The 25000-nt window shown below is 45.1% G+C and overlaps 4 protein-coding genes across 6 annotated transcripts in view; 1 reads left to right on the top strand and 3 right to left on the bottom strand.

The window, feature by feature from the left end:
- LOC310807074 (aminopeptidase O-like) overlaps positions 1–13446 on the top strand; it is a 38245-nt gene extending 24799 nt beyond the window's left edge. Inside the window, exons 3-6 of one of the 2 annotated variants that reach the window (XR_014554306.1) lie at positions 1–11; positions 186–355; positions 12332–12487; positions 12769–13446. The exon at positions 1–11 is cut by the window's left edge and continues 76 nt beyond it. Coding sequence is in view for 1 of the 2 variants with exons in the window: in XM_083673359.1 (XP_083529485.1) it covers positions 1–11; positions 186–326 (152 nt within the window). In the remaining variant the exon portion in view is untranslated. Of the gene's footprint in view, positions 12–185; positions 356–12331 lie in introns of both variants that reach the window. The other variant, XM_083673359.1, reaches the window with a different exon arrangement.
- LOC310807352 (ubiquitin-like protein ISG15) lies at positions 5984–7018 on the bottom strand. Its single transcript, XM_083673792.1, has 2 exons — positions 6852–7018; positions 5984–6647 (listed from the first exon to the last, which is right to left on the bottom strand). Exon 2 carries the CDS (start codon positions 6635–6637, stop codon positions 6152–6154), a length of 486 nt encoding a protein of 161 aa, XP_083529918.1. The 5' UTR covers positions 6638–6647; positions 6852–7018; the 3' UTR covers positions 5984–6151.
- Positions 8974–10040, bottom strand: LOC310807353 (polyubiquitin-like). Its single transcript, XM_083673793.1, has 2 exons — positions 9920–10040; positions 8974–9706 (listed from the first exon to the last, which is right to left on the bottom strand). The coding sequence occupies exon 2, from the start codon at positions 9688–9690 to the stop codon at positions 9220–9222; it is 471 nt and encodes a 156-aa protein (XP_083529919.1). The 5' UTR covers positions 9691–9706; positions 9920–10040; the 3' UTR covers positions 8974–9219.
- Positions 13447–13628: 182 nt separating the features above from the next.
- fancc (FA complementation group C) overlaps positions 13629–25000 on the bottom strand; it is a 25364-nt gene continuing 13992 nt past the window's right edge. The window contains exons 8-15 of one of the 2 annotated variants that reach the window (XM_083674082.1): positions 24788–24944; positions 20833–20888; positions 20556–20655; positions 20021–20096; positions 18730–18832; positions 16333–16513; positions 14609–14821; positions 13629–14366 (exon numbers count right to left, since the gene is read on the bottom strand). In XM_083674082.1, the coding sequence (XP_083530208.1) occupies positions 14199–14366; positions 14609–14821; positions 16333–16513; positions 18730–18832; positions 20021–20096; positions 20556–20655; positions 20833–20888; positions 24788–24944 (1054 nt within the window). In that variant the 3' untranslated portion in view covers positions 13629–14198. Of the gene's footprint in view, positions 14367–14608; positions 14822–15037; positions 15084–16332; positions 16514–18729; positions 18833–20020; positions 20097–20555; positions 20656–20832; positions 20889–24787; positions 24945–25000 lie in introns of those variants that run through there. The other variant, XM_083674083.1, reaches the window with a different exon arrangement.

Here is a 25000-nt window from a genome sequence, read left to right on the forward strand (position 1 = left end):
TTAACCACCAGGTAAACACACACACACACACACACACACACACACACACACACACACACACACACACACACACACTGAACAAGTCATGTTCGTGTGTCTGTCCAAGCATAATGGATGCTTGAGCATAAAATGTTGATATACTGTATATGAGAATAATTGTTTTTGTGTGTGTGTGTGTACTCCAGGCCATGGGTGTGTATCTCTACGGGGAGTTGATGGTGCAGGAGGACCCAGAGCAGCAAGCCCTGGCTTGTCGCTGTCTCTCATTGGTCCAGGACGAGATGGACCAATCAGCACGCAGAGTGGTGGAGGAGATGGTCCTATGATGAGGAGTCCTATGAGGACCGTCATACAGGTACGACCCACTTGGGCTTTTTAGAGCAAATTCATCAGCTTTCCTATACTCAAGCTCTAAGGAGACTTTGTGAGCATCATTATTCTTTGAAATATATATACAGAGGAGGGCTATATATATATATATACAGTACCTATAGGAACATATATATATATATATATATACAGTACCAGTCATATATATATATATATACAGTACCAGTCATATATATATATATACAGTACCAGTCATATATATATATATATATATACAGTACCAGTCATGTATATATATATATACAGTACCAGTCATATATATATATATATATACAGTACCAGTCATATATATATATATATACAGTACCAGTCATATATATATATATATACAGTACCAGTCATATATATATATATACAGTACCAGTCATATATATATATATACAGTACCAGTCATATATATATATATATACAGTACCAGTCATATATATATATATACAGAGGAGGGCTATATATATATATACAGTACCAGTCATATATATATATATATATACAGTACCAGGGCTATATATATATATACAGTACCAGTCATATATATATATATATATATACAGTACCAGTCATATATATATATATACAGTACCAGTCAAAAGTTTGGACACACCTTCCCAAGAGTGTGCAAAGCTGTCATCAAAGCAAAAGGTGGCTACTTTGAAGAATCTAAAATATAAAACATATTCTGGTTTGTTTAACACTTTTTTGTTTACTACATAATTCCATATGTGTTCCTTCATAGTTTTAATGTCTTCAATATTAATCTAAAAAATAAAGAAAAACCATTGAAAGAGAAGGTGTCTCCAAACCTTTTACTGGTACTGTATATATATATATATATATATATTGCGTTATAGGTGTATGGCTTGCTTGTTGTATCACTAGCCTCAATAGGAAATGACCATTGACCACCATTCACTGTCTATTCATGTCTTCATTGATATTCTGTGTCCGGCGCCTGTGTTTCTCATGTGGATGTGTGGGATCGTTCTGCTGTCTTGGTGTTGCTCTGAGACGGCTTTCTTTGTTTTGGATCTCTCCTGCCCTCACAGACGGTCCACCCTGAAGTGACTTGGCCACCTCTAGTGCACATTCCTTGGTGTGTGTGTGTGTGTGTGTGTGTGTGTGTGTGTGTGTGTGTGTGTGTGTGTGTGAGAGCTCGGAACGGGGCCTTTTCCGCAGTTTCACAGGAGCGCCGTCAGGATGTGTTTGTCAGTGCAGGAATTTGGGAATGTGTTCCTCAAACAAACGAGAGAGAGAGAGTAGGGGTCAGTGAACGTTTTCAGAGAAGGGCTCAGGAGACAGAGAAGGGCTCAGGAGACAGAGAAGGGCTCAGGAGACAGAGAAGGGCTCAGGAGACAGAGAAGGGCTCAGGAGACAGAGAAGGGCTCAGGAGACAGAGAAGGGCTCCGTTGGACTGTGTGGGTTTTTACACTGTTTACCCTGAAATTCCGTGTGTGTGTGTGTGTGTGTGTGTGTGTGTGTGTGTGTGTGTCTGTGTGTGTGGGCGAGGGGTTTATTTGTTACTTAGCCTCTGAAACGAGGGGAAGAGAGATGTATAATTTAACTAGACAGACAGAGAGCCAGACAGGAATAGGTCAGGTCTGGTCTCTTTGAAGGAGTAGACCTTTTCATGATTGAGGCACGCAATCACAGAAACTTTATCAAATAACTTCAAAAGTGTCAAGAATAGTCCATTTAGCCCTCCTAAAGACCTCTTCATCCCCACTACCCCCCCTGTACTAACCTTAACCCCAACCCTAGAGACCTGTTCACCCCCACTACCCCCCTGTACAAGTTCTCTCCTGTTAATAAAAAATAAATAAAAAAAGGCTTCTGGCATTACGACTGCCAATGGCCCCTGGTCCGAGCATTGATTACCTTGTCTTATGATGACTGATGGATAGATGATTCACTTACTTAAACAAATGTATTTGTTGTAAGTCGCTTTGGATAAAAGCGTCTGCTAAATGCCATAAATGTAAATGTAAAAAAGTCTGTTAGCCATGCCAGTGTGCAGTACTTCACCAGACTTCTTTCAAATATCAGAATCAGAATCAGAATCAGAATTAAGAATCAGAATAAGAATTTTTTTATTTGGCAAAGTATATTTGCACATACAGGAAATTGACTTGGTGAGGTTGGTGCATGGGACATAAAAAACAAATAGGAAATATTGACAAGAAATTTACAAAATAGCAAAATGTTAACAAAATAGCAATAACAACTTTACAAATTTACAAAAAAGAGCAGAGGCTGTGAAATGGTTATGGGGCATGTACACTATAAATTAAAATAAGATTAAATAATTATAAATTACAAATTACACTGTCAGTGCATTGTGTATGTGACAGGAGGGGGGGGGGGGGGGGTGGACGTCCCAGAGTCAGTGAGAGGCAGGGGGCTTGTTTGTGAGCCCCACTGCCATGGGGAAGAAACTGTTCAGGTGGCGCAAGGTTTTAGTCTTGATTTACCGGAACCTTTTGCCGGATGGAAGTCTATGGAAGAGGTTGTGACCAGGATGGGAAGGGTCAGCTATGATCTTTCCTGCTGTCTTACCTATATCCAATACTGAACAACCTTTGTCTTGATTTACGACAGTCTCAAGCCATTGCATATGGAGGCGACTTTAGATCTGTATCTGTATTTTCTTCTTACAGAAGAAAAATAGAAATCCGAGGACGGGCTCATCGTAATGCATGGAATGGAATGAGGAATGGTATGTTTGAGGCCTCCACCAGCCTCCCCTGGTACAAGGGTTAATGTGAGTCTGTACTAACCTGTACGTTGTGGCCCAGAAGTACATGTGTAAAGAAAGGTTGTTGTTTGAGGTGCTACTCAATTCCTGTCCGGCAAGAAGAGAGAGAGCGACTTAAGGGACACACCAGACACACAGACAGAAGGACAGATAGACAGATAAAACCTTTATCAGGCCGTGACAAAGCCAGGATGAGGCATGCTTTTATCCTTTCCCACACACACACACACACACACACACACACACACACACACACACACACACAGGACAGCTTTATGCATTTGTCGAGTGGAGGAAAAAGGCTTTCCAGGCGAGTGCTGTGTGTCTGTCTCATCTCTGATAAATCACTTCTGCTGGGGCCACTACACACACACACACACACACACACACACACACACACACACACACACAGTCACAGTGCCTCTGTCACAGTGTCTCTGTCACAGTGCCTCTCTGTCTCCATCCATTGATGTCTGGTCATCATCATTCACTCCCTTCGTCCTTGTAGAACCTCAGCTTTAGGACAGAACACAATCTATGAAAAGGGGGAAATAGAGAACAGAATAGAATCCCGTTCTACGCGTTGTTTCTCTGTGTCATTCAGCAGACACCTTTACCCAAAGTGACTTACAGTCAACTGACGTTATTCTGTTTAATGGATACAACTCTTGTGGCTCTCCTCTGTTCTAAGCCTGGTCTGCACCACCACAGCAGGTGGACCATCTCCACATCCAACCCTCTCAGTGACGGCACAGTAGGATTAACAGGACTAAACTGGACGTGGCAAGAGAGTCTTTACAAAGAATAACATGTCTGTCAGGGAACTTTTTTTCCCCTCTGTGTTTTTAAAGGAAGGGGGCGGTCTCCCTCCCTCCCTTTCTTTCTTCCTTTCTTTCTTTATTTCTCCTCCCTCGTTCTTTTCTTCCCTCCGGTACATGCCTCTGGAATCCCTCCTGATCCTCTTAATGAGGGGCATATCGCCGGTGTAGCCGACCGTGGCGAATGGGAGAGGAGGAGAGGGGGAGCGAGGGAGGAAGAGAGGGGAGGGAGGGAGGAACTGCAGGTCTGGCCTTTCATGTCAGGATTCTGTGGCTTCCTGGCGTGCTGATGCTGAGGGAGAGAGGGGGAGAGAGATAGAGAGGGGGAGAGAGAGTTGGGGAGAGAGAGAGGGGGGTAGAAAGAGGGGAACAGACAGAGAAAGAGAGAGAGAGAGAGCTAGAGAAAGAGAGAGAGAGAGATCCTGGCCTTTCATGTCTAGGTTGTGTGGGTTCCTGGCGTGCTGATTTGTGACTTAAGATAAAATCACATTGCCAGGGATTACCACACAGCCTAGGCCCAGCCGGCTGCCATGGCAACCAGAGGCACCGCCGCCCGCAAAAATAAAGTCAAATAAGACATGATGATCTGAGAGAGTGTGTGTGTGTGTGTGTGATGTTGATGAGCTGAGAGGCCCTATACAGGAGAACGGGGTACAGAGAGAGCATGGAAACTTTTGAGCTCACTTTGAGAATGTGTGTGTGTGTGTGTGTGTGTGTGTGTGTGTGTGTGTGTGTGTGTGTTAGTGCGTGTGTCAGGCAGACAGTTGAAGTGACCTCTCTCCAGCCAGGCGCAGAGCTTAGCTGATTGGTGAACAGTGATTGATCTCCTCTTTGTTCACAGTGGCTAAGTTCTGCACCTGAGGAGAGCATGACAGAGAGAACGAGACAGAGATCATGAAAACGGGAGGTGTACGTTCACCCTGTGCAGTCCCGTCTCTCCCTCACAGACTCCACACACCCTATAGGGCCCCCGACCACTAAGTGTTTTTTTTTTTCTTTTTTCTTTGGGAGGCATCGTGAATGTGTTGGTTGTCACTTTTTTTTTTGTTGTTGCACCATTTGTGCAATTCCCCTACTCCCCCCCAAAAAAGATTTGCCTCTTTTAAAAAGCAACCGAAGACTTTTCTTTTAAGCTTTCAACAAGCCTGCCCTTCTTTTCTTTTTTTGCTTAGGTTGAGCCGGCTCTGACTCTCTCTGTGTTTCTGGAGCTCCCGTTCCAGTTGCGTACTGTATCTGAGGCCTGTTTGAGTGTTTCAGCTGTCTTCTGTGGGATGAGCGGCCTTTAGCATGCTAGAGGAATTCCTTTCTCCTGTCTCTGCCTGTCTGGAGAACTACCCCAGCAGCACAGCAGAGAGCCACTTGGGATTCACCCTGAGGAATCCCACTTTGAGGTCCCTTCACAAGTTTGACATGCTGCGCGATGTTCCTAATGAGCAGAGCGTTCCGCTCTCCTGCCCCGCCTCTTCCTCCGTCTCTTCCTCTCCTTCGCTCTCATCCTGCTTCCCTCTCGCTCTCTACCTTCACAGTGACGCTTCCCTTTCTGTTCTCCTTTTTCCTCCGGCTCGCTTTCTCTCTCTCCCTCTTTCTCTCTCTCTCCCCCCCCCTCTCTCTCTCCCCCCCCTCTCTCTCTCCCCCTCTCTCTCCCTCTTTCTCTCTCCACCTCTCTCTCTCTCTCTCTCTCTCTCCCCCCCCCCTCTCTCTCACTCTCCCCCTCTCTCTCTCTCTCTCTCTCCTCTCTCTGGTGCTGGTGCTGGTGCTGGTGCTGGTGCTGGTGCTGGTGCTGGTGCTGGTGCTGGTGCTGGTGAGACCTCCCAGTCACAACAGAGCTGAGGAGAGGTGCTGCTGACTGAGACAGTGTGGGCCCTAGAGGAGAACTATCCTCCTGCTCTTCATCCTCCTCCTCCTCCTCCTCTCCTCCTTCATACACCTCCTCTTCCCCCTCCCCCTCCCCCTCCCCCTCTTTTCAATTTTGCCATCTTAGAAAGATTTACATTTTGCGAAGCACCAACAAATATTTTCTGTTTTAGACTCATTTATTACATGATTATAATCTCATTGACAAACAATCAAATTGAATTTTTCTGTTTTTTTTTTTAAATTTATTTTTAAATACATAATAAGTTAATTGCTTTACTCTTTAAATCTCTAGCAACTGTTGGCAATCATGTCTTGGCTTCTTCGTCTTCCTTTTACTCTATGTTGAAAAAGGAATGCCATGTTGTGACCCCCCTCGCAGACGAAGAGTCTGGTAGATGGTGCTGTTCGCTTTGATGCCATAGTCATCCAGCACCTTGCCATCTTGGAGCTCCTTCCCCTTGTGGATCAGCCTCTGTTGGTCCGCAGGAACTCCCTCCTTGTCATGGACTTTGGCTTTCAACTGGGTCACGGTCTCACCCGGCTCAACATCATATGGTTTCGTTTGGTGCTTGTCATTGACGACCAACACCTGGATGTTAGCGATGATCAGCAGCATGACTGTAGAACCAGACTGCAGGCCATAGGAGCTCAGAGCCTTGGAGTCGTCGCTGAGTGTCTGCCCGTTGTCAGTGGACAGCTTCTGCTTTGCCACGGGCACGTTCAGCTGTTGGCAGATGAGCCTCTTGAGATCCCCCACCTTCATGTGTGGCTCCACCCCCATTGAATGTGAGGTCCCGTTCATCAAAGTGATAGTGAGATACATGATAAAACACCTGGAAAAAAAAAAAAAGATTGTATATTTAAAAAGTATTTAATATTTATTGACGGATCTAGAATATCATAGCTACATCAGTATCCACATAATGAAGTATACTGAACTGAATTGCATTTCTTTCAGACCATTGGAATGTCACTAAAATGCTTGATATGTGATTTTATTTGTTTAGCTCTAATTGCCAGAACAAGCTTAGTTGTACCTTGTAGTTTCCTGCCCGTTGCCTGGCAACTCCAAAAATAGCAGATCCAGTAGATACGCCGGAATAGTCTGATACGTCTGTGTTTGTTGATGAACGCAATATCTTGCCGTCTGAAGTGATGTCAGCTCTGTCACCGTCTCCGTCTCTGTCTCATGGTCCGCAGCTGAGCAGGGTATTATACCAGCTGATAGTCCCACCTCCTACAGTTAAGATTCATTTTCCCCTCAGTGACTCAGTACTTTCAGTTTCCATTCTTTGACTTGATGATCATGATGCAGCAGCCTACTGCTGTGTACAGATAACTTAGTGTAGTGTAGCTTGTTGAGCAGCACAATGAAATGTTTTCGAATGGAATTCAGTATAACAATATACACTAGTATGGCAGAAAAAAATAAAGTGTGTCCAATCTAATTGTATTGGTGCAAGTTACTATTTCTACATTTCAGACTGATTCAGACACAATAAACGAAAGACAAATCTGCTGTAGGAGGCCCAGGAAACCTGATCTAGAAAATGAGAGGAATTTCGGGTAGAATTGCGTGACACACACCTACAGTATCAGTCAAACGTTTGGACACACCTTGCCAAGAGTGTGCAAAGCTGTCATCAAAGCAAAAGGTGGCTACTTTGAAGAATCTAAAATATAAACCATATTCTGGCTTGTTTAACACTTTTTTGTTTACTACATAATTCCATATGTGTTCCTTCATAGTTTTGATGTCTTCAATATTAATCTACAATGTAGAAAATAATACAAATAAAGAAAAACCATTGAATGAGAAGGTGTGTCCAAACTTTTGACTGGTACTGTAGGACTGTGTATGAGTCATAGGGATATTACAGGTCAATAAACAGGTGCTGTGTCAGGTGCTGTAAAAACAATGTGATGTGTACGCCTTTCGCGACCAACAACATTCTCAGTGATGACCGAAAACACACGTGATTCTTGATATTGTCAGCTGTTGTAACCATATCTGATCAAAGGGGCATTTCACCACTTTTTAATCTCATATTCATTAGATCCAGCTTCATACTGGTGTCTACATACAGTGCCATGTTGTGGCTGAGGAGAGGACCGTCCTTAACTCCAAAGCTCATACGTCATAGGTCGAGGGGTCAACATATCTTGCACTTATTTGCTGATAAAGAAGCTGGGAAAGAAGCGTAGGCGTTGTGAGCTACTATCTCTAACCTCAGCCTGCAGTTAGGAGTGTTCCAAGGTCACATAACATCTTTGATGCAAGGAGAAGGAGCAGTCGGTTTTGGTTCTTCCTCAGTCACATAATTAGGTCAATGAGGTCAATACATTTCATATATGACTTAAGCAAAATAGTACAAATATATTTTTTGCCATTACAGTATATATATAAATACATAAAAAGCCCTAAGAAAATTAGCCCCTATGATGTCAATGGGGATAATAAAAATCAAATACACTGTGATTTTAGAAACAATGAGTTTGCAGCAAGGTAGTTTCCAGCAAAGGGAGTTTCCAGCAAGTTTGCAGCTTTAAGGACCCTGATGACATCATGGGACTTTTCCTTCTTTTTTTTACTACAGAACATAGAAAGAAATTGTTTTCATTTGCAGTATGTAGACACTGGTATGGTGCTGATGATGATGAAAGTGGTGAGGTGCCCCTTTAAAGGGGTGACATCAGTCCTGACTAGCATGGGTGCTCTGACAGACTAATATGGCAACTCTAGTCTTCTAGTCTGGGTACCTATTCCTGAGTCCTCATATGCTCTAGTCTTCTAGGCTAGGTACCTATTCCTGAGTAACTCATATGCTCTAGTCTTCTAGTCTAGGTACCTATTCCTGAGTAACTCATATGCTCTAGTCTTCTAGTCTGGGTACCTATTCCTGAGTAACTCATATGCTCTAGTCTTCTAGTCTAGGTACCTATTCCTGAGTCCTCATATGCTCTAGTCCTTGTCTGTAGAACTACCTACAGTACTATTCATTCTCTTGGAGCCATTTCCCCTGCTATTCATCCTTCATATCTTCCTATTCATCTTCTTTCTCTCTCCTCTTCCCCCCCCCCCCCCCCCATCTCTTTCTCCAATGCAGTTTGAGATGTACATTATTAAGACACACTGACATATTTTCTTTTTTGGTTTTATAGACTTAATTTAATTAATTTAGTTACAATCACATTGACATACAGTGCAATCACATTGACATACAGTGCAATCACATTGACATACAGTACAATCACATTGACATACAGTGCAATCACATTGACATACAGTGCAATCACATTGACATACAGTACAATCACATTGACATACATTATTAAAATTAAAAAACATAAACATAATAGGTGGAATTAGGGAACAGTCATGTCTCAGGTGGACATGTCACATCTTCAGCCGCCTCTCAGACGGAGAGTAAGTTGAATGGTGCTATGAGTTGTGACGCCATAGTCCTCCAGCTTCCTGCCGTCATCCATCTGCCTGCCGTTGTGAATCAGCCTCATTTGGTCTACAGGAACTCCTTCCTTGTTGTGAACTTTGGCTTTGAACTGGGTCACGGTCTCACCCAGCTGAATGTCATATGTCTTCGTCTGGCCCTTTTCGTTTTTGACAAACACCTGAATCGGACCGGGCTCGGTGATCAGCACCAGGACTACACATCCAGAATGCAGACCATAGTCACTCAAACGCTTGGAGTCGTCGTTGAGAATGATCTTGTGACCGTTTTCAGTTGACAGCTTCTGCTTTGCCGTGGGCACGCTCAGGTGTTGGCAGACGAGACTCTTGAGATCCCCCACTGTCATGTGCGGCTGCACCGTCAGGGAACGCGATTCCCCATTCAGCTTTGTGATGGTGATGTCCATGATGAAACAAGGTTACCTGAAAAGGTAATGGAACATGTATTTCATGGCCCTTAAAATACCATCAGTGAAGTAATCAAGGTACAGTACTGAATTGAATTTATTCTAAGATATTTAGATATCTTCCAAGGTATATCTTACAGAATATCTGCCACATGTTATGTGATTTCAGATCTGCTCTATACTTGATTAACAGTGCATGTTTTTCATAGGGTATAGAAAATAGTTTTACCTTGTTGTCTGTGGCTGGATGGTCCAAAAAAAGATAGATCTTTGTTGTCGGATAGTTGGATAAGTCTGTTTGTTGACAAACACAATATCTTCCGTGGAAAGTAAACACTGCCACTGCCTCCTTCTCTGTGTCTGTCTCACAGCTGAGCACAGTTTTATAACAGCTGATGGTCCCGCCCCCTACAGCTAAGATTCGCTTTCCTCTCTCTGACTCAGTACTTTCACTTTCCATTCTCAGAAACAACATCCTGCTGTTGTGTGCAGAAACAAGGACAGACAGAACAGAGACTCTGGAATGCTATGGAATGGAAGTCAATACATGTATAACTATTTAGGATCCCTTTAGACTACACAGTAGTATAGTATGACAACTTGCCACTGACTACAGAATATTCTGCTTTTACAAAACATTACGCTGTTTTCCAATGAAACAAAATATCCTGCTCTTGTTATGCTTTTAGAATTTTTTTTTTTTTTTCTGCCAGTGTGTCCAGTCTAATTTTAAAGGTATAGAGTGTGTGTTTCTGCATATCACACAACAGTACCATCCTTCAGTTTCTATTGCTGATTCAGACACAGACAAAGGAAAAAGAAACTTAGGATGTTTAGGAAATCCCCAGATGATCCAGGTGGTTAATGAGAGGAATGCCAGGTAGACCTGCGTCACACATACCTTGTGTGTGTGAGTCACAGGGATATTACAGGTCAATAAAAAGACAGGTGAAAACAGGCCAATGGCCCGCAGGCCCGAAACCATTCTCAGCAATGAAAAAAAACATGTATGATTCTTGCTATTTTTAGCAGTTTAAACCATGATGTCATAATAATAAGCTGCACTCCTAGAAACCGTATCTTACTAAAGGTACAAGCCATACTCTCTGTTCCTGCCCACAGTGTAATGTGAAATGCACACTTGTATTCAGTGTACTCTCCGTATGCAAGTATTGAGTACGTAGTGCCCAAGTCTTTACAAAGCCCAGGAGTATATTTATGTTCTTGTCTTTGTGTGTAGAACTTCCTGAACGCACAACTCCATATTCTATAGGATTCTGAGCAGGGCGTAGCGCTGTACACACAACCACGGTTGACGTTATTGTGGATCGGGACCGGTCCAATTAGCTTACTAATCAAAACAATGACAGGGGGGGTCGAAACCGTCATTCTCGACCTTTGCCTATTGGACAGTTGGAAGCAGGGAGTTACTGTGGCCATTTTCTTCCGTCCGACAAAATGGCCGCCACTAAGCAAGGACAGATGTGTGAATAAGCAATGAGGGCCATGTGGAGCCTGCCTGTAAAGGCCTATATTTAGAGGCTGTTAAGAGTAATGACTATCAAGGCCCTGTAAAGGAGAGGAATTACCATCAGAGCCTATATCTAAAAGGTGATTTATTACAGTGTAATGGGGTGGAAATGGGGCTCGGCACATCAAAGACAGAAAGCAACTTCGTATAAAGACATGGGGGAAATTAACTTTTTCCTGTCTTTAATGCCATATGTAAATGTAGGCTGTTGTTCCTGGTAAATTGCGACTGACTAAGTGTTTTCCCTGCGTTTTCAGCTTTCATTCATGTTTTATGATGATGTACTGTAGTTCATATTCGGAGCAGCAGTATGAATGGGACTTTGAGAAATCATGTTTTTAATTTGCTGTGTCCACCACCTGTTCCTACTTATGTTCTATTCTGGTGAGATGTGGTGAAGTCTGCATCTGCAGTGATGTTGATACCCTCTGAATTCATAATCGGACCAGTGTGAAGGAGACTTGTCTTACCATGGAAAAACCTGACTGTATACGACTCCTAAAAATCCATACTGTAAGTGTCACAGCAGAGGTAGAACAATTATTTTTGTTTTGTTTGTTTACTAACCAATCGTCCTATCAGAGTGAGACAGATCCAGTGCCTGCAGACCGCTGTGTCTTACTTGAACCAGTGAGATGAGGAGTGTGACCTGAGGAGAGTGGACTAGGACTAGGAACTGGACTTTGCCTCCTGTGCCTACTGAGCTGATAACAGTACTACTCAACCACTGGCTCAGTTCAGCAGGAACAGGAGTCCAGCCCTCTACACGCTGAAGCTGGACACCTACAGGCCCACCACACAACGCCACTGGACACCTACAGGCCACACCAGACTATCACTGGAGTAGAACTACTGTAGTCTGGTCTGCCAGACCTGGTTTTGATAACAGGGCAGAACCAGAGAACACGGTTACTCACTCTGACATGCTCACACTCTGTCTGACTGCCTTGAGTTGGCTTAGTGAGATCAGAACGGACTGTTCTCAAGTGGATACATGTTTCCCCTGCCACCCAAAGGTTCCCTTGTATTCTCAACAGCAGCCAGCGAGGGCTGTAGAGGTTGATCCTTCGGGCAATCCTTCTGATGATAATTATTCTCTTTTTTTTCCAGGGTTACCAGCTGGCCACCAGCCTTGTCGGGGGACCCCCCCCCCCCTGCAACCCAGGGAGGTCATCATCTGCCTTCTCTGTAGGAGAGCAAACACTGAGGACTCACCATTGACACTCTCCACCACTTCCTCTCCAGACAGGAAGAGAGAACCATGGGGTAATACGTAACAGCTGCTTACACATTAATATCTGTCATTTAAGCTGACGCTTTTATCCAAAGCGACTTACATTGCAGTGAGTCCATACATTTCAGTATATATGGTCCCAGCAGGGATCAAACCCACGACCTAAGCGTTGTTAGCGCCGTGCTCTACCAACTGAGCCACAGAGGACCACATTGTTGCATCATCTCAGCGCAAGCCAGTGTGTGGCAGCTCTAGATAGATTTGAATCGAAATCAAAAATACAAGCTTTTTTTTTTTTTTTTTTTACACACAGGAAGTATGCCTCTGTATGTACCTTTGCCAGGCTCCCATCGAGGTCGGTCTGCACTCTGCACAGTATGCAGCTCTGTGGCTGTTTCAGGAAGCAATCACTTCTTCAAAAGCAGCTTCATGTCTTCACCCTAGTTCTAATCTTCTTCTAGTCTTCCCTTTCCTCCATCACTGACGTTAAAGCACTCAGCGAGAGTACATACTGTAAGCTGACAACCATGTGACTGGGACCTATTCAGTCCTTTTCTCCGTCCGCGCTGATGGAGTTAAAGGGGAAGTGAGGTTATATTATGTGGACACAGAGATGTTCCAGGGATAAAACCAGGCATGTATCCATCACCTTTAATTCCCCCAGAGTGGCTCTGTGTGTTTAGTCTGTGGCTGTGATCTGGGCCGAGTTTACACTGGAAATATTCTCTCTGGTGAGTTCAGCTGTCATCCATAGCAGCTCCAGTGACCCCATCTGATCTGTCATCTATAGCTTTCTCAGATGCACTCTGTGAGTGAGGAGGGCCTTGCTGAGGGCATTGCTTACATTTAAAAAAATAAAAAGTGTTTTGTACTGTAAATGAGTAAAAAGGTTGGCAGACTCTGGACTTTTTTTTAAACTGTATTTTTTTCCTTATAGAGCAATTTTGACAATGTAAACCAGTTTGTAAATCTGTCAATAAAATGGATGATTCCTAAATGGTCTATTGTTCTTGTCATATTTCACCACACATCCAACACATACGTTTTATTTTATTTCCAAAATGATTTGAAAGAGAGAGAGAGACCGACTGAATTATGAATGAGACAATCACCACAGAAGCACAGAGTATGGAACATGACTTGTATTTACAAATAAAGAAATCCACCATATTTACATACTCATATTTAGAGTTGACAACATTTATTTACAATGTATAATATTTTTTTTTAATTAAATTGTGTTGCCAATGGTGCATATTCTGTAATCCATGGCTTCAACACAAACAACACTGGATGTACAAAACAGGTGTTCTGCCTAACACCGGATGTTTCTCAAAGTGGGTGTAGCATGAGGAATGCATGTTCTGAGACAGTTATATGAGTTAGGGGGCTGGGAGGAGGTTTTATGAGCTGCTGCCTCCTAGGAGAATGTCCTGCTGTCACTGATGTACCGTCTCTTCCAGTCCTGTCAACGTGTGTGTGTGTGTGTGTCTCTGTTGAATCGTCTCCATGAGTCCTGTGTATCGTCACTGAATCCTGTCAGTGTCCTGTCAGTTTGTCCAGCCTCTGTGTTAGGATGTCTGAGATGGTGTGCCGAAGAGCCCTAGACCTGGACAGATGGTGCAAATGCCATCTAGCCTATGAGAAGGTAAGGTGGAGCTAGTACCATCTTGGACACAGCACTCTACCACTCGACACCTACTACAGTATATCTGTGTGGTGTTGTGTTGCTGTGTATTCTCATCACTGCCGTGGTGAGTGTGTCTCTGTGAGTGTGTCCTGAAGAGCCCTGAGCCTCGGGTGAACTTTGCAGTGAGCATCGCTGGAGGAGCTGCTCCCTCTGTTCAGTCTGAGCTCAACGGAGCTAAGGACACACACTGCTTCACGGCCAAGCTTGGACTGCTCCACCACCTAACACACACACGCACGCATGTGCACACACACACAGACAGACAGAGAGACACACACACACACACACACACACACACACACACACACACACACACACACACACACACACACACACACACACACACCTTAAGCTTTCAGCCTCTCAAAATGTGAACTTTATGTTGGTACATATAGGCCTAGAAAATTAGAGAGAAAGCGAGAGGAAGAAGGTGCTGAAAGAGGAAGGATATTGGATAACTCACCGTGCGTAGGATCTCCCTGGTTACACTCAGTGGGTGGTTGGAGAACACAGCAAAGTTCACCAGGAGGCCGAGGACCAATAGTGGGGCCAGGGACGGCTGCTGGGGGTGGGCCACAAGCAGCTCGACCAATGACTGCAGGCGGTCAGCAGGAAGACGAGAGGCTGAGACCAGGAAGAGGGACCTCAGGTGGTCCCAGGCTTGTCTTGCTGCCACCTAGAAATAACCACAGTTCAATACTACACAATACCTGAGACAAACCCCTGCAGGCCTACCGGCTTTACAAACCCCTGTAGGCCTACCGGCTTTACAAACCCCTGTAGGCCTACCGGCTTTACAGGTAGGCCTACAGCATTGTGATTGCCTCTGGCCCCTGGTCTGAGCATTGATTACTTTAGCTTATGATGACTGATGGATAGATGATTCACTTACTTAAACAAATGTATTTGTTGTAAGTCGCCTTGGATAAAGGCGTCTGCTAAATGATGTAAATGTAAAAAAAAAAGAAGTAAGAAACATACGGTACATAGAGTTATAGGTAAGGGTGATATTCAGTTATCTTTGAGTGTGTCATACTGCTAAAAGACAAAGGCCCAGTCGTTTTCAAAGACAGGGGCTAGACTAAACACTGAAAACACATGATGTCTTGACAGTTAATATCAAAGGTCTACAGTACCAGTCAAAAGTTTGGACACACCTTCTCATTCAATGGTTTTTCTTTATTTTTTATTATTTAGAGATTAATATTGAAGGCATCAAAACAATGAAGGAACACATATGGAATTATGTAGTAAACAAAAAAATGTTAAACAAACCAGAATATGGTTTATATTTTAGATTCTTCAAAGTAGCCACCTTTTGCTTTGATGACAGCTTTGCACACTCTTGGCAAGGTGTGTCCAAACCTTTGACTGGTACTGTACATAGAGTAATCTTGCATTCTAAGAGTCATCTCAGTGTGTGTTCTAACAATCTTTGCTTAGAAAAATGGCAGAGAGTCAAGAATGCCATGGACCACACCAACGGATGACACAGGAGTAAACAAGATGATACTAGCTCCACCTTATCTTTTTATAGGCTAGATGGCATTTGCACCATCTTGCTTGTACCGATCAAACCCCCTTCAGATCTACGCACAGTAAAGTATGTAGGGAGCAGGGGCTAGTAAGGGTTTCAGTTTCCAATGTCTTTCTAGGGTTCTCTCTGGGTCAGGAGAGGAGACAGGGAGGAGACAGAGAGATGAAACCCAGGTCGGGCCAGACACCCTTAGGGACAGAGATCAGTACTGTCTCCTCCCCCCCCCCCTATTCTCCCCCCTCCCTCCTCCCCCTTCTCCCCGTTTTCACCTGGAGAGAACATTCATTATTAATCCCTCAGTGCATTATTCATTCACGGGTCTATTCCAGGGCCTTCAGCAAGGACAAGCCTTCCCAGGGCATAGAACCATCACACACTAACAGATTAGGATGGATGGATGGATGGAGGGAGCAGCTAGTGATCATCGTCCACTATGTAATACGGCCAAATCTCAAAGGTCTGTCCTCGTTTCCTTGCGTCCTCTGTCCTCACCTCCTCATCCAAAAGCACGGGACGAGAAGGTCAGATCAGAAGGAACAGATCAGATCAGTTCAATGCGTTTTGAGGAAGAGACGAGGAGAGAAGAGTCACGACATGAGATTTTGGCCTGGGTCTGTAGGGCTTCATTCTTGACACCCAGTAGTACCCACCAGCTGTAGCGCCCTGTGGTGCCCCCTGTTGGTGGGGTGGTGGTAGAACGTCAGCAGCCACAGTAGTGGTTCAGAGTCCTCTCGTCCTGGTCCGGCTGAGACCAGCAGCTGAACGGCTACCTCCACCCAGTGACCACACTGGACCAGCAGGAACCAGGACTCAAACACGCCACAGCACCTCCTGGAGGAGGGGAGGAGACATTACAACACAGTCCGTCAAAAACAACCAGCATCCAACCAGCGTCACTAGAAACCTCACCTGCACCCAACTTGCTGCCAACTAGCAACCTTACCAGCACCTAGCTAGCGGCTAACTAGCATCTTACAAGCATCTGAGCAGTAAGAGACAGAGAGATGGTGGGAAACTTGACTAAAAGGAGAGATTGAGAGAGAGATGGTGGGAAACTTGACTAAAAGGAGAGATTGAGACAGAGATGGTGAGAAACTTGACTAAAAGGAGAGATTGACAGAGAGATGGTGGGAAACTTGACTAAAAGGAGAGATTGAGAGAGAGATGGTGGGAAACTTGACTAAAAGGAGAGATTGAGAGAGAGATGGTGGGAAACTTGACTAAAAGGAGAGATTGAGACAGAGAGATGGTGAGGAACTTGACTAAAAGGAGAGATTGAGAGAGATGGTGGGAAACTTCACTAAAAGGAGAGATTGAGACAGAGAGATGGTGAGGAACTTGACTAAAAGGAGAGATTGAGAGAGAGATGGTGGGAAACTTGACTAAAAGGAGAGATTGAGAGAGAGATGGTGGGAAACTTGACTAAAAGGAGAGATTGAGAGAGAGATGGTGGGAAACTTGACTAAAAGGAGAGATTGAGAGAGAGATGGTGGGAAACTTGACTAAAAGGAGAGATGGCAGGATTGAGACAGAGCAGACAGAGGGAAAATAGCGAGAGTGAGTGAATGATTCAGTGAATGAAAAAGAGTAGCTGAGAAGTTGAGCTGGAAAGAATGATGACCGTAGGAAATAAGAGGACAGTAGTGAAAGAACATGATGTAAAGAAGAGATTTTGAAAGGGGGAGAGAAAGAGAGAGTGGAGGGAGACACAGATCAGTAGAGAGATTGAGTGGACAGACAGCTGCACTACCCTGGGCTTTAAGTTCGGGATAAGTTTCTCTCTCAAATTTCCCTAATGCCATCATTAGACTCCCCCTTTCTCAAACTTTAACAGCATCCCTCAGAAGCCCCTGGCAGCTGCAACTCCGCTCCCAAGTAAACGCACTTTCCCACCGCTGGCTCAGAACATTTTGGGAATTTCGCATGGCGTTCCGGAATGGAGCGGTTGGGGATAATGGGCACAGTTAAAAGCCGCAGCTGGAGAGCAGCAAGTCAGCCGTCTCCATCCCTGGGCCACCAGTCTCTGTCTCTCTCTGTCTCTCTCGTTCCCTCTCTCTCTCTCTCTCTCTCCGTTCTCTCTCTCTCTCCGTTCCCTCTCTCTCTCCGTTCTCTCTCTCTCTCCGTTCCCTCTCTCTCTCCGTTCCCTCTCTCTCTCTCTGTCTCTCTCTCTCCGTTCCCTCTCTCTCTCCGTTCCCTCTCTCTCTCTCTGTCTCTCTCTCTCTCTGTTCCCTCTCTCTCTCTCTGTCTCTCTCTCTCTCTGTTCCCTCTCTCTCTCTCTGTCTCTCTCTCTCTCTGTTCCCTCTCTCTCTCTCTCAATCCCCAGGCCACCATCATTCAGTATCTGTTTCAGCTCTCTCCGTGCTTCTGCTCTACTCTTCTCTCATCCTCACTCACTCACTGCTCTCCCTCCCTCACCTGTCTCGCTGCTCTCCCTTTCTCTCCCTCCCTCACCTGTCTCGCTGCTCTCCCTTTCTCTCCCTCCCTCACCTGTCTCGCTGCTCTCCCTTTCTCACCTGTCTCTCTGCTCTAACTTTCTCTCCCCTTCTCTCCCTCCCTCACCTGTCTCTCTGTTCCCTCTTTCTCTCCCCTTCTCTCCCTCCCTCACCTGTCTCTCTGTTCTCCCTTTCTCTCCCTCCCTCACCTGTCTCTCTGCTCTCCCTCCCTCACCTGTCTCTCTGCTCTCCCCTTCTCTCCCTCCCTCACCTGTCTCTCTGCTCTCCCTCCCTCACCTGTCTCTCTGCTCTCCCCTTCTCTCCCTCCCTCACCTGTCTCTCTGCTCTCCCTCCCTCACCTGTCTCTCTGCTCTCCCCTTCTCTCCCTCCCTCACCTGTCTCTCTGTTCCCTCTTTCTCAAGCTAATAAGTTTTAATGAGTCTTCAAAGCCACACCGCACACCAGGGCCACTCTTTGCTGATGCAAGGGGGAAATATGTGGCAACCCATTCCCTTTAAATATCTGGCAACGCTGTATCTCGAACAGCAGGGAGTGTAAACACCAAACAGTAGTTAGGGTGTGGGGAAGAGGAGACAGCACACAGCTCTCTCTCACCTGCTGCCTTCCTCCTCTCCTTCCTCTTCCTCTTCCTCTGTGAGTCTCTGCAGGGAGCGACTGACCCAGTCCAGGTGCTCTCGCCACGCCTCCTGGGGCATCTCTGAGGGAGGACACACACACACACACACACACAGGCGTGCACACACACACACACACACACAGGCACACACACACAGGTTTACAAAGCATTTTCACCAGTGTAAGTTGACCTATTGAAGCCAAAGTCTTTCGGGTAGGGGGACAACAGAGTGGGGAGAAGGTCCACTCCATCTACACAACGTCTGGAGAAACACCTGGTTGTTTCAGGTAGGGGGACAACAGAGTGGGGAGAAGGTCCACTCCATCTACACAACGTCTGGAGAAACACCTGGTTTCCATCTGCCATTTCCACTCTTCACCCTTACTGCTCTTTACTTACTTTATTTGACCTTACCTTTAGCTCTGACTTCACATCTTAGTTCCCTCTTAAATGTTCCCACCCAGTGAAGCATTACACACACACACACACACACACACATTAATAATTAACCTTAATCCTTGGCTGGGTGCCACTATGTCCCTAAATGGCCCTCATTCATGTAAATATCTCCGGGGGGAGTCTGGGGGGGGGGGTCTGGGGGGGGAGTCTGGGCAGATACCGATAAGACTGCTTTTTTTGGCCTCCTCAGTTACACATACCTCTGTCAAACATTCCCACACACACACACACACACACACACACACACACACAGCAAATATAGTCAAAGAGAAATAACTTTGATCATGACAGGTTTTGATATGTTCACATTTTTCGATGGCAGGAGATATACCGGGGTTAAGGGCAACAAGGACAAAACTCAGTTCTGTGTGACGCTCGATCGCCATAATGAATACTGTCCACGTTCCCTTTCAAATCAATCATCAAATATTGACCATAACATAACATCCGCGTGTCACGTCACGTTTTATCAGTATCAGTCATTGATTAGTGAAACACAGCCGTCCCATTCATTCCTCTGTGGGCGAGGACTACCGTGTGTAAACACAGTTGAAGGGTACATGGACTAACTCTTGACGGAGGGAACAGGGGTGCTTTCTAGCTACACACAGATGATACAATGCATGGCATACCACATACACACACACACACTTCATTGTGTAGTGGGTACTGACCGTGGCCCATTAATATTGTTGCTAGGGGGGGGGGGGGGGACAACAAAAAGAGCCGGTGAAAATGATTATGCACGCACACAAACACACAAACACACACACACACACACACACACACACACACACACACACACACTACCTGAGGGATAGGTCAGCAAAGGGGCCAGTAAACTCTGGGGTGTGTGAGGAAAGAAGGCCTTGACGGACACACACTCCTGAAATGAGAAGACAGACAGACAGACAGACAGACACACACACGTTGGTTCACATGTGACTGCAAGTTTGCACTCAGGAAGGCAACTCTCTGGCTAAAAGACGACATTATAAGTAAGGCTACTGCCCTCTAGTGGTGACCATATGTTAAGACAGCACACATAAGAAGACAGAGCTGTCCAAGTCTAGTCCTCTGTCACTGATGGTTACAACAACAGGAGTGGACCTCTCACAGCTCTAAACGGCTGCTGTTGTGTGGAGGTCCTCTATAACTGAGGAAGTGGAGTTAGAATACGCTGATATGATCAGTGGGATAAGGGTGTGTGTGTGTGTGTATAGTATCAGTAACATGTGAAGTCGACCCGCTACTTTGAATATAGCTGTACTGTATCACTGGACCTCCCTATAAGATGGCAAAACGTCTCAACCTAAACTGGTGACCCTGAGCCTAGCAGACGTACCGGAGGCTGCAGGGCACCCAGGTCTCTGAGGAGGCAGGAGGTGAAGGTGTGGATGAGACAGAGAAGAGTCTGGTTCCCCTCCACCTGCATCAGCATGGACCTGGGGAGATCAAAGAAACACACACTTTACCAGGGTAAAGCCATTTTACCACACAGGATCCCTTCCGTTTTATCATCTGTTGTTTTTCCTAATGAGGCTTTTTTTTTTTTACACACACACACACACACACACACACACACACACACACACGGTATAAACTAAACACCAAACACTCACCTGAAGATGTCACTCACGATGAGGAACACAGGGCAGTTCTGGGCACAGGCTTTAGGCTGAAACAAACACATTAAAGCACTAACATTCACAACACTTTCTTTTCAAATCATTCATTGTGGTGCAGAGGACCTGTGGATATTCCATACAGGTACAGTACCAGTCAAAAGTTTGGACACACCTTGCCAAGAGTGTGCAAAGCTGTCATCAAAGCAAAAGGTGGCTACTTTGAAGAATCTAAAATATAAAACATATTCTGGTTTGTTTAACACTTTTTGGTTTACTACATAATTCCATATGTGTTCCTTCATAGTTTTGATGTCTTCAGTATTAATCTACAATGTAGAAAATAATACAAATAAAGAAAAACCATTGAATGAGAAGGTGTGTCCAAACTTTTGACTGGTACTGTACCTGATCATGAAACGACATCATCAGGTACAGTACAGACAAAGGCTCAAACTCGAAAGAGATTGGAACAAGTCCACCACTAGGTGTCACTGTCGTACCGTCCATAAAGGCCTCGTTCCGGAGGCTTCTCCACCCCGTTCTCACACTCCGTTCCTCCCTGCTAGTTCATCAGTCCCTCTCTCTCCCTCTCGTTCTCATGCAGAACCGTGGTCATGTGTTTTAGATTTAACACATTTTAAAACGCCCCTGCGAAAACATTCGACAGCTGCACTTGTACATGCGTGCCTTGCTCTCTGCACACATCCCACTTCATACCCCTTTAACCCCCAAAAAACCAGCCTTAATTGTTCTTCCTCACTCCTCTCATCTCTCACATGGGGCAAGAAGGCAGTAAAAATATGCCCCCTTTATACCTCCCACCCCCCCAGATTCTCTCCAGGCAATAAGGCTGACTATAGGAGGAACACATGGTCCCCCTGTCTTTGATCCTATGGAGGGAGGGAGGGAGGGAGAGAGAAATAGAGGGAGAAACTGTGTGTGTGTGTGTCTTGTCAGAGGACCACATTGCGAGGGCTACAAAGGGCCCAGACTGGACCGTAATCGTCCTACTAAGCAACCCAAACAATCCCAACCTATCCCAAAGCTATCGCTAAACCTCTACAAACCATCAAACAACCATCCTCTAATCACCAAAGAATCCCAAAATTCTACACCCCCCCCCTCCCCCAAGCTCCTAAGCATGTCATGTGTTCCCAGCTATTCACCAGGCGCCTCAAAAAGGTTTGAGAGACCAGTGCTAGCCAATCGAATGGATGCTCTGCTCGAGTGTGAGGGACACTTTGGATGGCAGCGCCATCCTACAACCCATCCAAACACCCATCCTAGATCTGTCTAGAGGCAACTTCTACCCCCAGGCTGGAGATGAGGAGTCTGTCATGTAGGACATCATTTTGAGCCCAAACTGAACTGCTGCAGTCACTGAGACAGTAGTCAAGGTAACTAGCCCCCTCTAGTGGTCATCATACATCATTGAACAAAATGAGAGATCAAATGTGACAATCCTGAAACCATGTACTGGATGTAGATGTATGTGGATTTGTATGTGTATGTGTGGAAAACAACCAGAAGCGGGTTCTTGCCGGTGGTTCTTGCCGGTTTACTGACAGACCAAAATGACGGGGTTGACATGCTTCGTGGAAGAGAAGAGTGAAAGAGATAGAATATGTGAAATAAATCTAGACATTTTCACATGAATGCAAGCAGGAGTGAGTGGACTTAAACACAGCACACAATGGTCGACATTGTTTACGGCGGAAGATTGGTAGTGACTGCAGAGTCACTCCCAATCTTCCGCCGTAGATTGAAGACCCATCTCTTCAGGCTACATCTTAACAGTCCCTCCTAAAGACCTCTTCACCCCCACTACCCCCCTGTACAAGTTTCTCTCCTGTTAATAATTAAAAATATATATATCTTCTTCTAGCATTGTGACTGCCAATGGCCCCTGGCCCGAGCATTGATTACTTTATCTTATGATGACTGATGGATAGATGATTCACTTACTTCAACAAATGTATTTGTTGTGAGTCGCTTTGGATAAAGGCATCTGCTAAATGCCATACATGTAATGTAATGTAAATACATCTTTGCTGTGGAAAGTGTATTCACTTTGGGGGTATTTTGAAGTCCAAGAGCTGGAATAATAATGAAATTCCATTTTATTTGCTGTGTGATTTATTTATTTTGGGCGAGTAATAGTTTGGGTTTGGTGTAATACCGAGCCCTCTGTTTAATTGGTTGGAACACAGTGATTGGAATTGAAATCATGTGATTGGAAAATGTTATTGATGGATTTAGTTACGATACAAGCAGATGGGATTGAAGGTCATTGCACATCTGTAAATGACCTGTGTGTGTGCGCGCGTAGATTTGTATGTGTGTGTGTGTGTGTGTGTGTGTACTGTAAAAGGCTGTGTGTGTGTGTGTGTGTGTGTGTACTGTAAAAGGCTGTGTGTGTGTGTGTGTGTGTGTGTGTAGCATCTTGGTTTCCCCTAGTGAAAACAGATGGGTTTTAGCATCCTCCTCCATACCTTCCACTCACACTTCAAGGAGAGTCAATTACAACACACACAAAACATCCTGTTTTTGGCAGACAGGCCCAGGAAGTAACTGTTTATTGAAATTGGGCCTACGTTTCAGGAGAGAGGAGGGAGAAAGGAGGAATGTGAGACTAATTTCACGTTTCCCATTTTTGATTGCAGTTTAAACAACTGAGGGAGAAGAGGAGAGGAGAGGTGAAGAGAGGAGAGGCCAGTCAGCTCTGATGACTGTCATACACACACACACACACACACACACACACACACACACACACACACACACACACACACACACACACACACACACACACACACGCCAACACACACACACACACACACACACACGCCAACACACACACACACACACACACACACGCCAACACACACACACACGCACACACGCCAACACACACACACACACACGCACACACGCCAACACACACACGCACGCAGACACACACACGCAGACACACACGCAGACACACACACACACACACACACACACACACGCCAACACACACACACACACACACACACACGCAGACACACACACACAAACATCTGATTTCCAAACAAACACAAAGGCCAACCCAAACACAATCTGTACGCCTCCCTCCCCAGTAAGGACAGACACAGCGAACCAGATGCACATGTACAAACAAATCCAAAGATCTGTGTGGGTGTGTGTGCGCATGTGTGTGTGTGTGTGTGTGTGTCTGCGTGTGTGTGTGTGTGTGTATGAAACAACAACGTGATAATGACAGGCCAATCAGGAGATGGATGAGAGAGTGTAAACAGACAGATGTGTGTTGGGAGGGAGAGGTAAACACTCATACACACTCATACACACTCATACACATCACTGAGCCCTGTTTACAGAACAGGCCTGCATGTTTCCCTCCAGCACACATGATCCCCAACTCAAGGAAACTCAATACGAGAGGCGGAAGAAATGGGAAACACCAAAGTCAAGGTCAAGTCAAAGTCGAGGCCTATACCTTCTCTTCCATGAGAGCTTCTTATTCATGTGATTCAACCTTTATTTATCCAGGTTAGTTTGTTCAAGACACACATCTATTGTGCCTGAGAGAGGTTCTGTGTATGCTGCCTTTGGACAGGGCCCCGTCACTCTCCATGTCGTAGAGAATACCAGTGCGCGTATGCACTGGTGTTCCTGACTGACACACCACAAGCAGACAGGGACTCTGAAATCACTTTGTGAGGGAGTGTGAGAAACCTATCCAAAGATCTGTGCTAATCCATTCCGAATGATGTGACTGTCATTGTGTACTAGTCATGCAACAATAAATTGCTGATTTACTTCACTAAGATCTAACAAGCATCACTTTGGGTTATTATTTCGAGCAGAGAATGGTAAATATTGTTATTACATGAAATGACATAACATAAGACTTTAATGTGGTGGTTGTGACCAAACATTACATTACCAATAGGGAGTGGATGAGTTGTTGTTCTAGGTTCTGTGGTATGGAGCCTGGGTTGGTGAGCACAGACTCCAGCAGGCTGAGTACTGCCCCCTCCAGGGTGGGTAGGTTATGACACCACAGAGACACCACCGCCTGGTCCTCTAGAGACAGACGTGCCCTGAAACAAACAAATACATCCCTGGTTCTTCTTCATGCTGGCGATACCCAATGTTG

Source organism: Argentina silus (assembly GCF_951799395.1).
Source record: "Argentina silus genome assembly, chromosome: 7".
In the NCBI taxonomy this organism is placed as follows: Eukaryota; Metazoa; Chordata; class Actinopteri; order Argentiniformes; family Argentinidae; genus Argentina; species Argentina silus.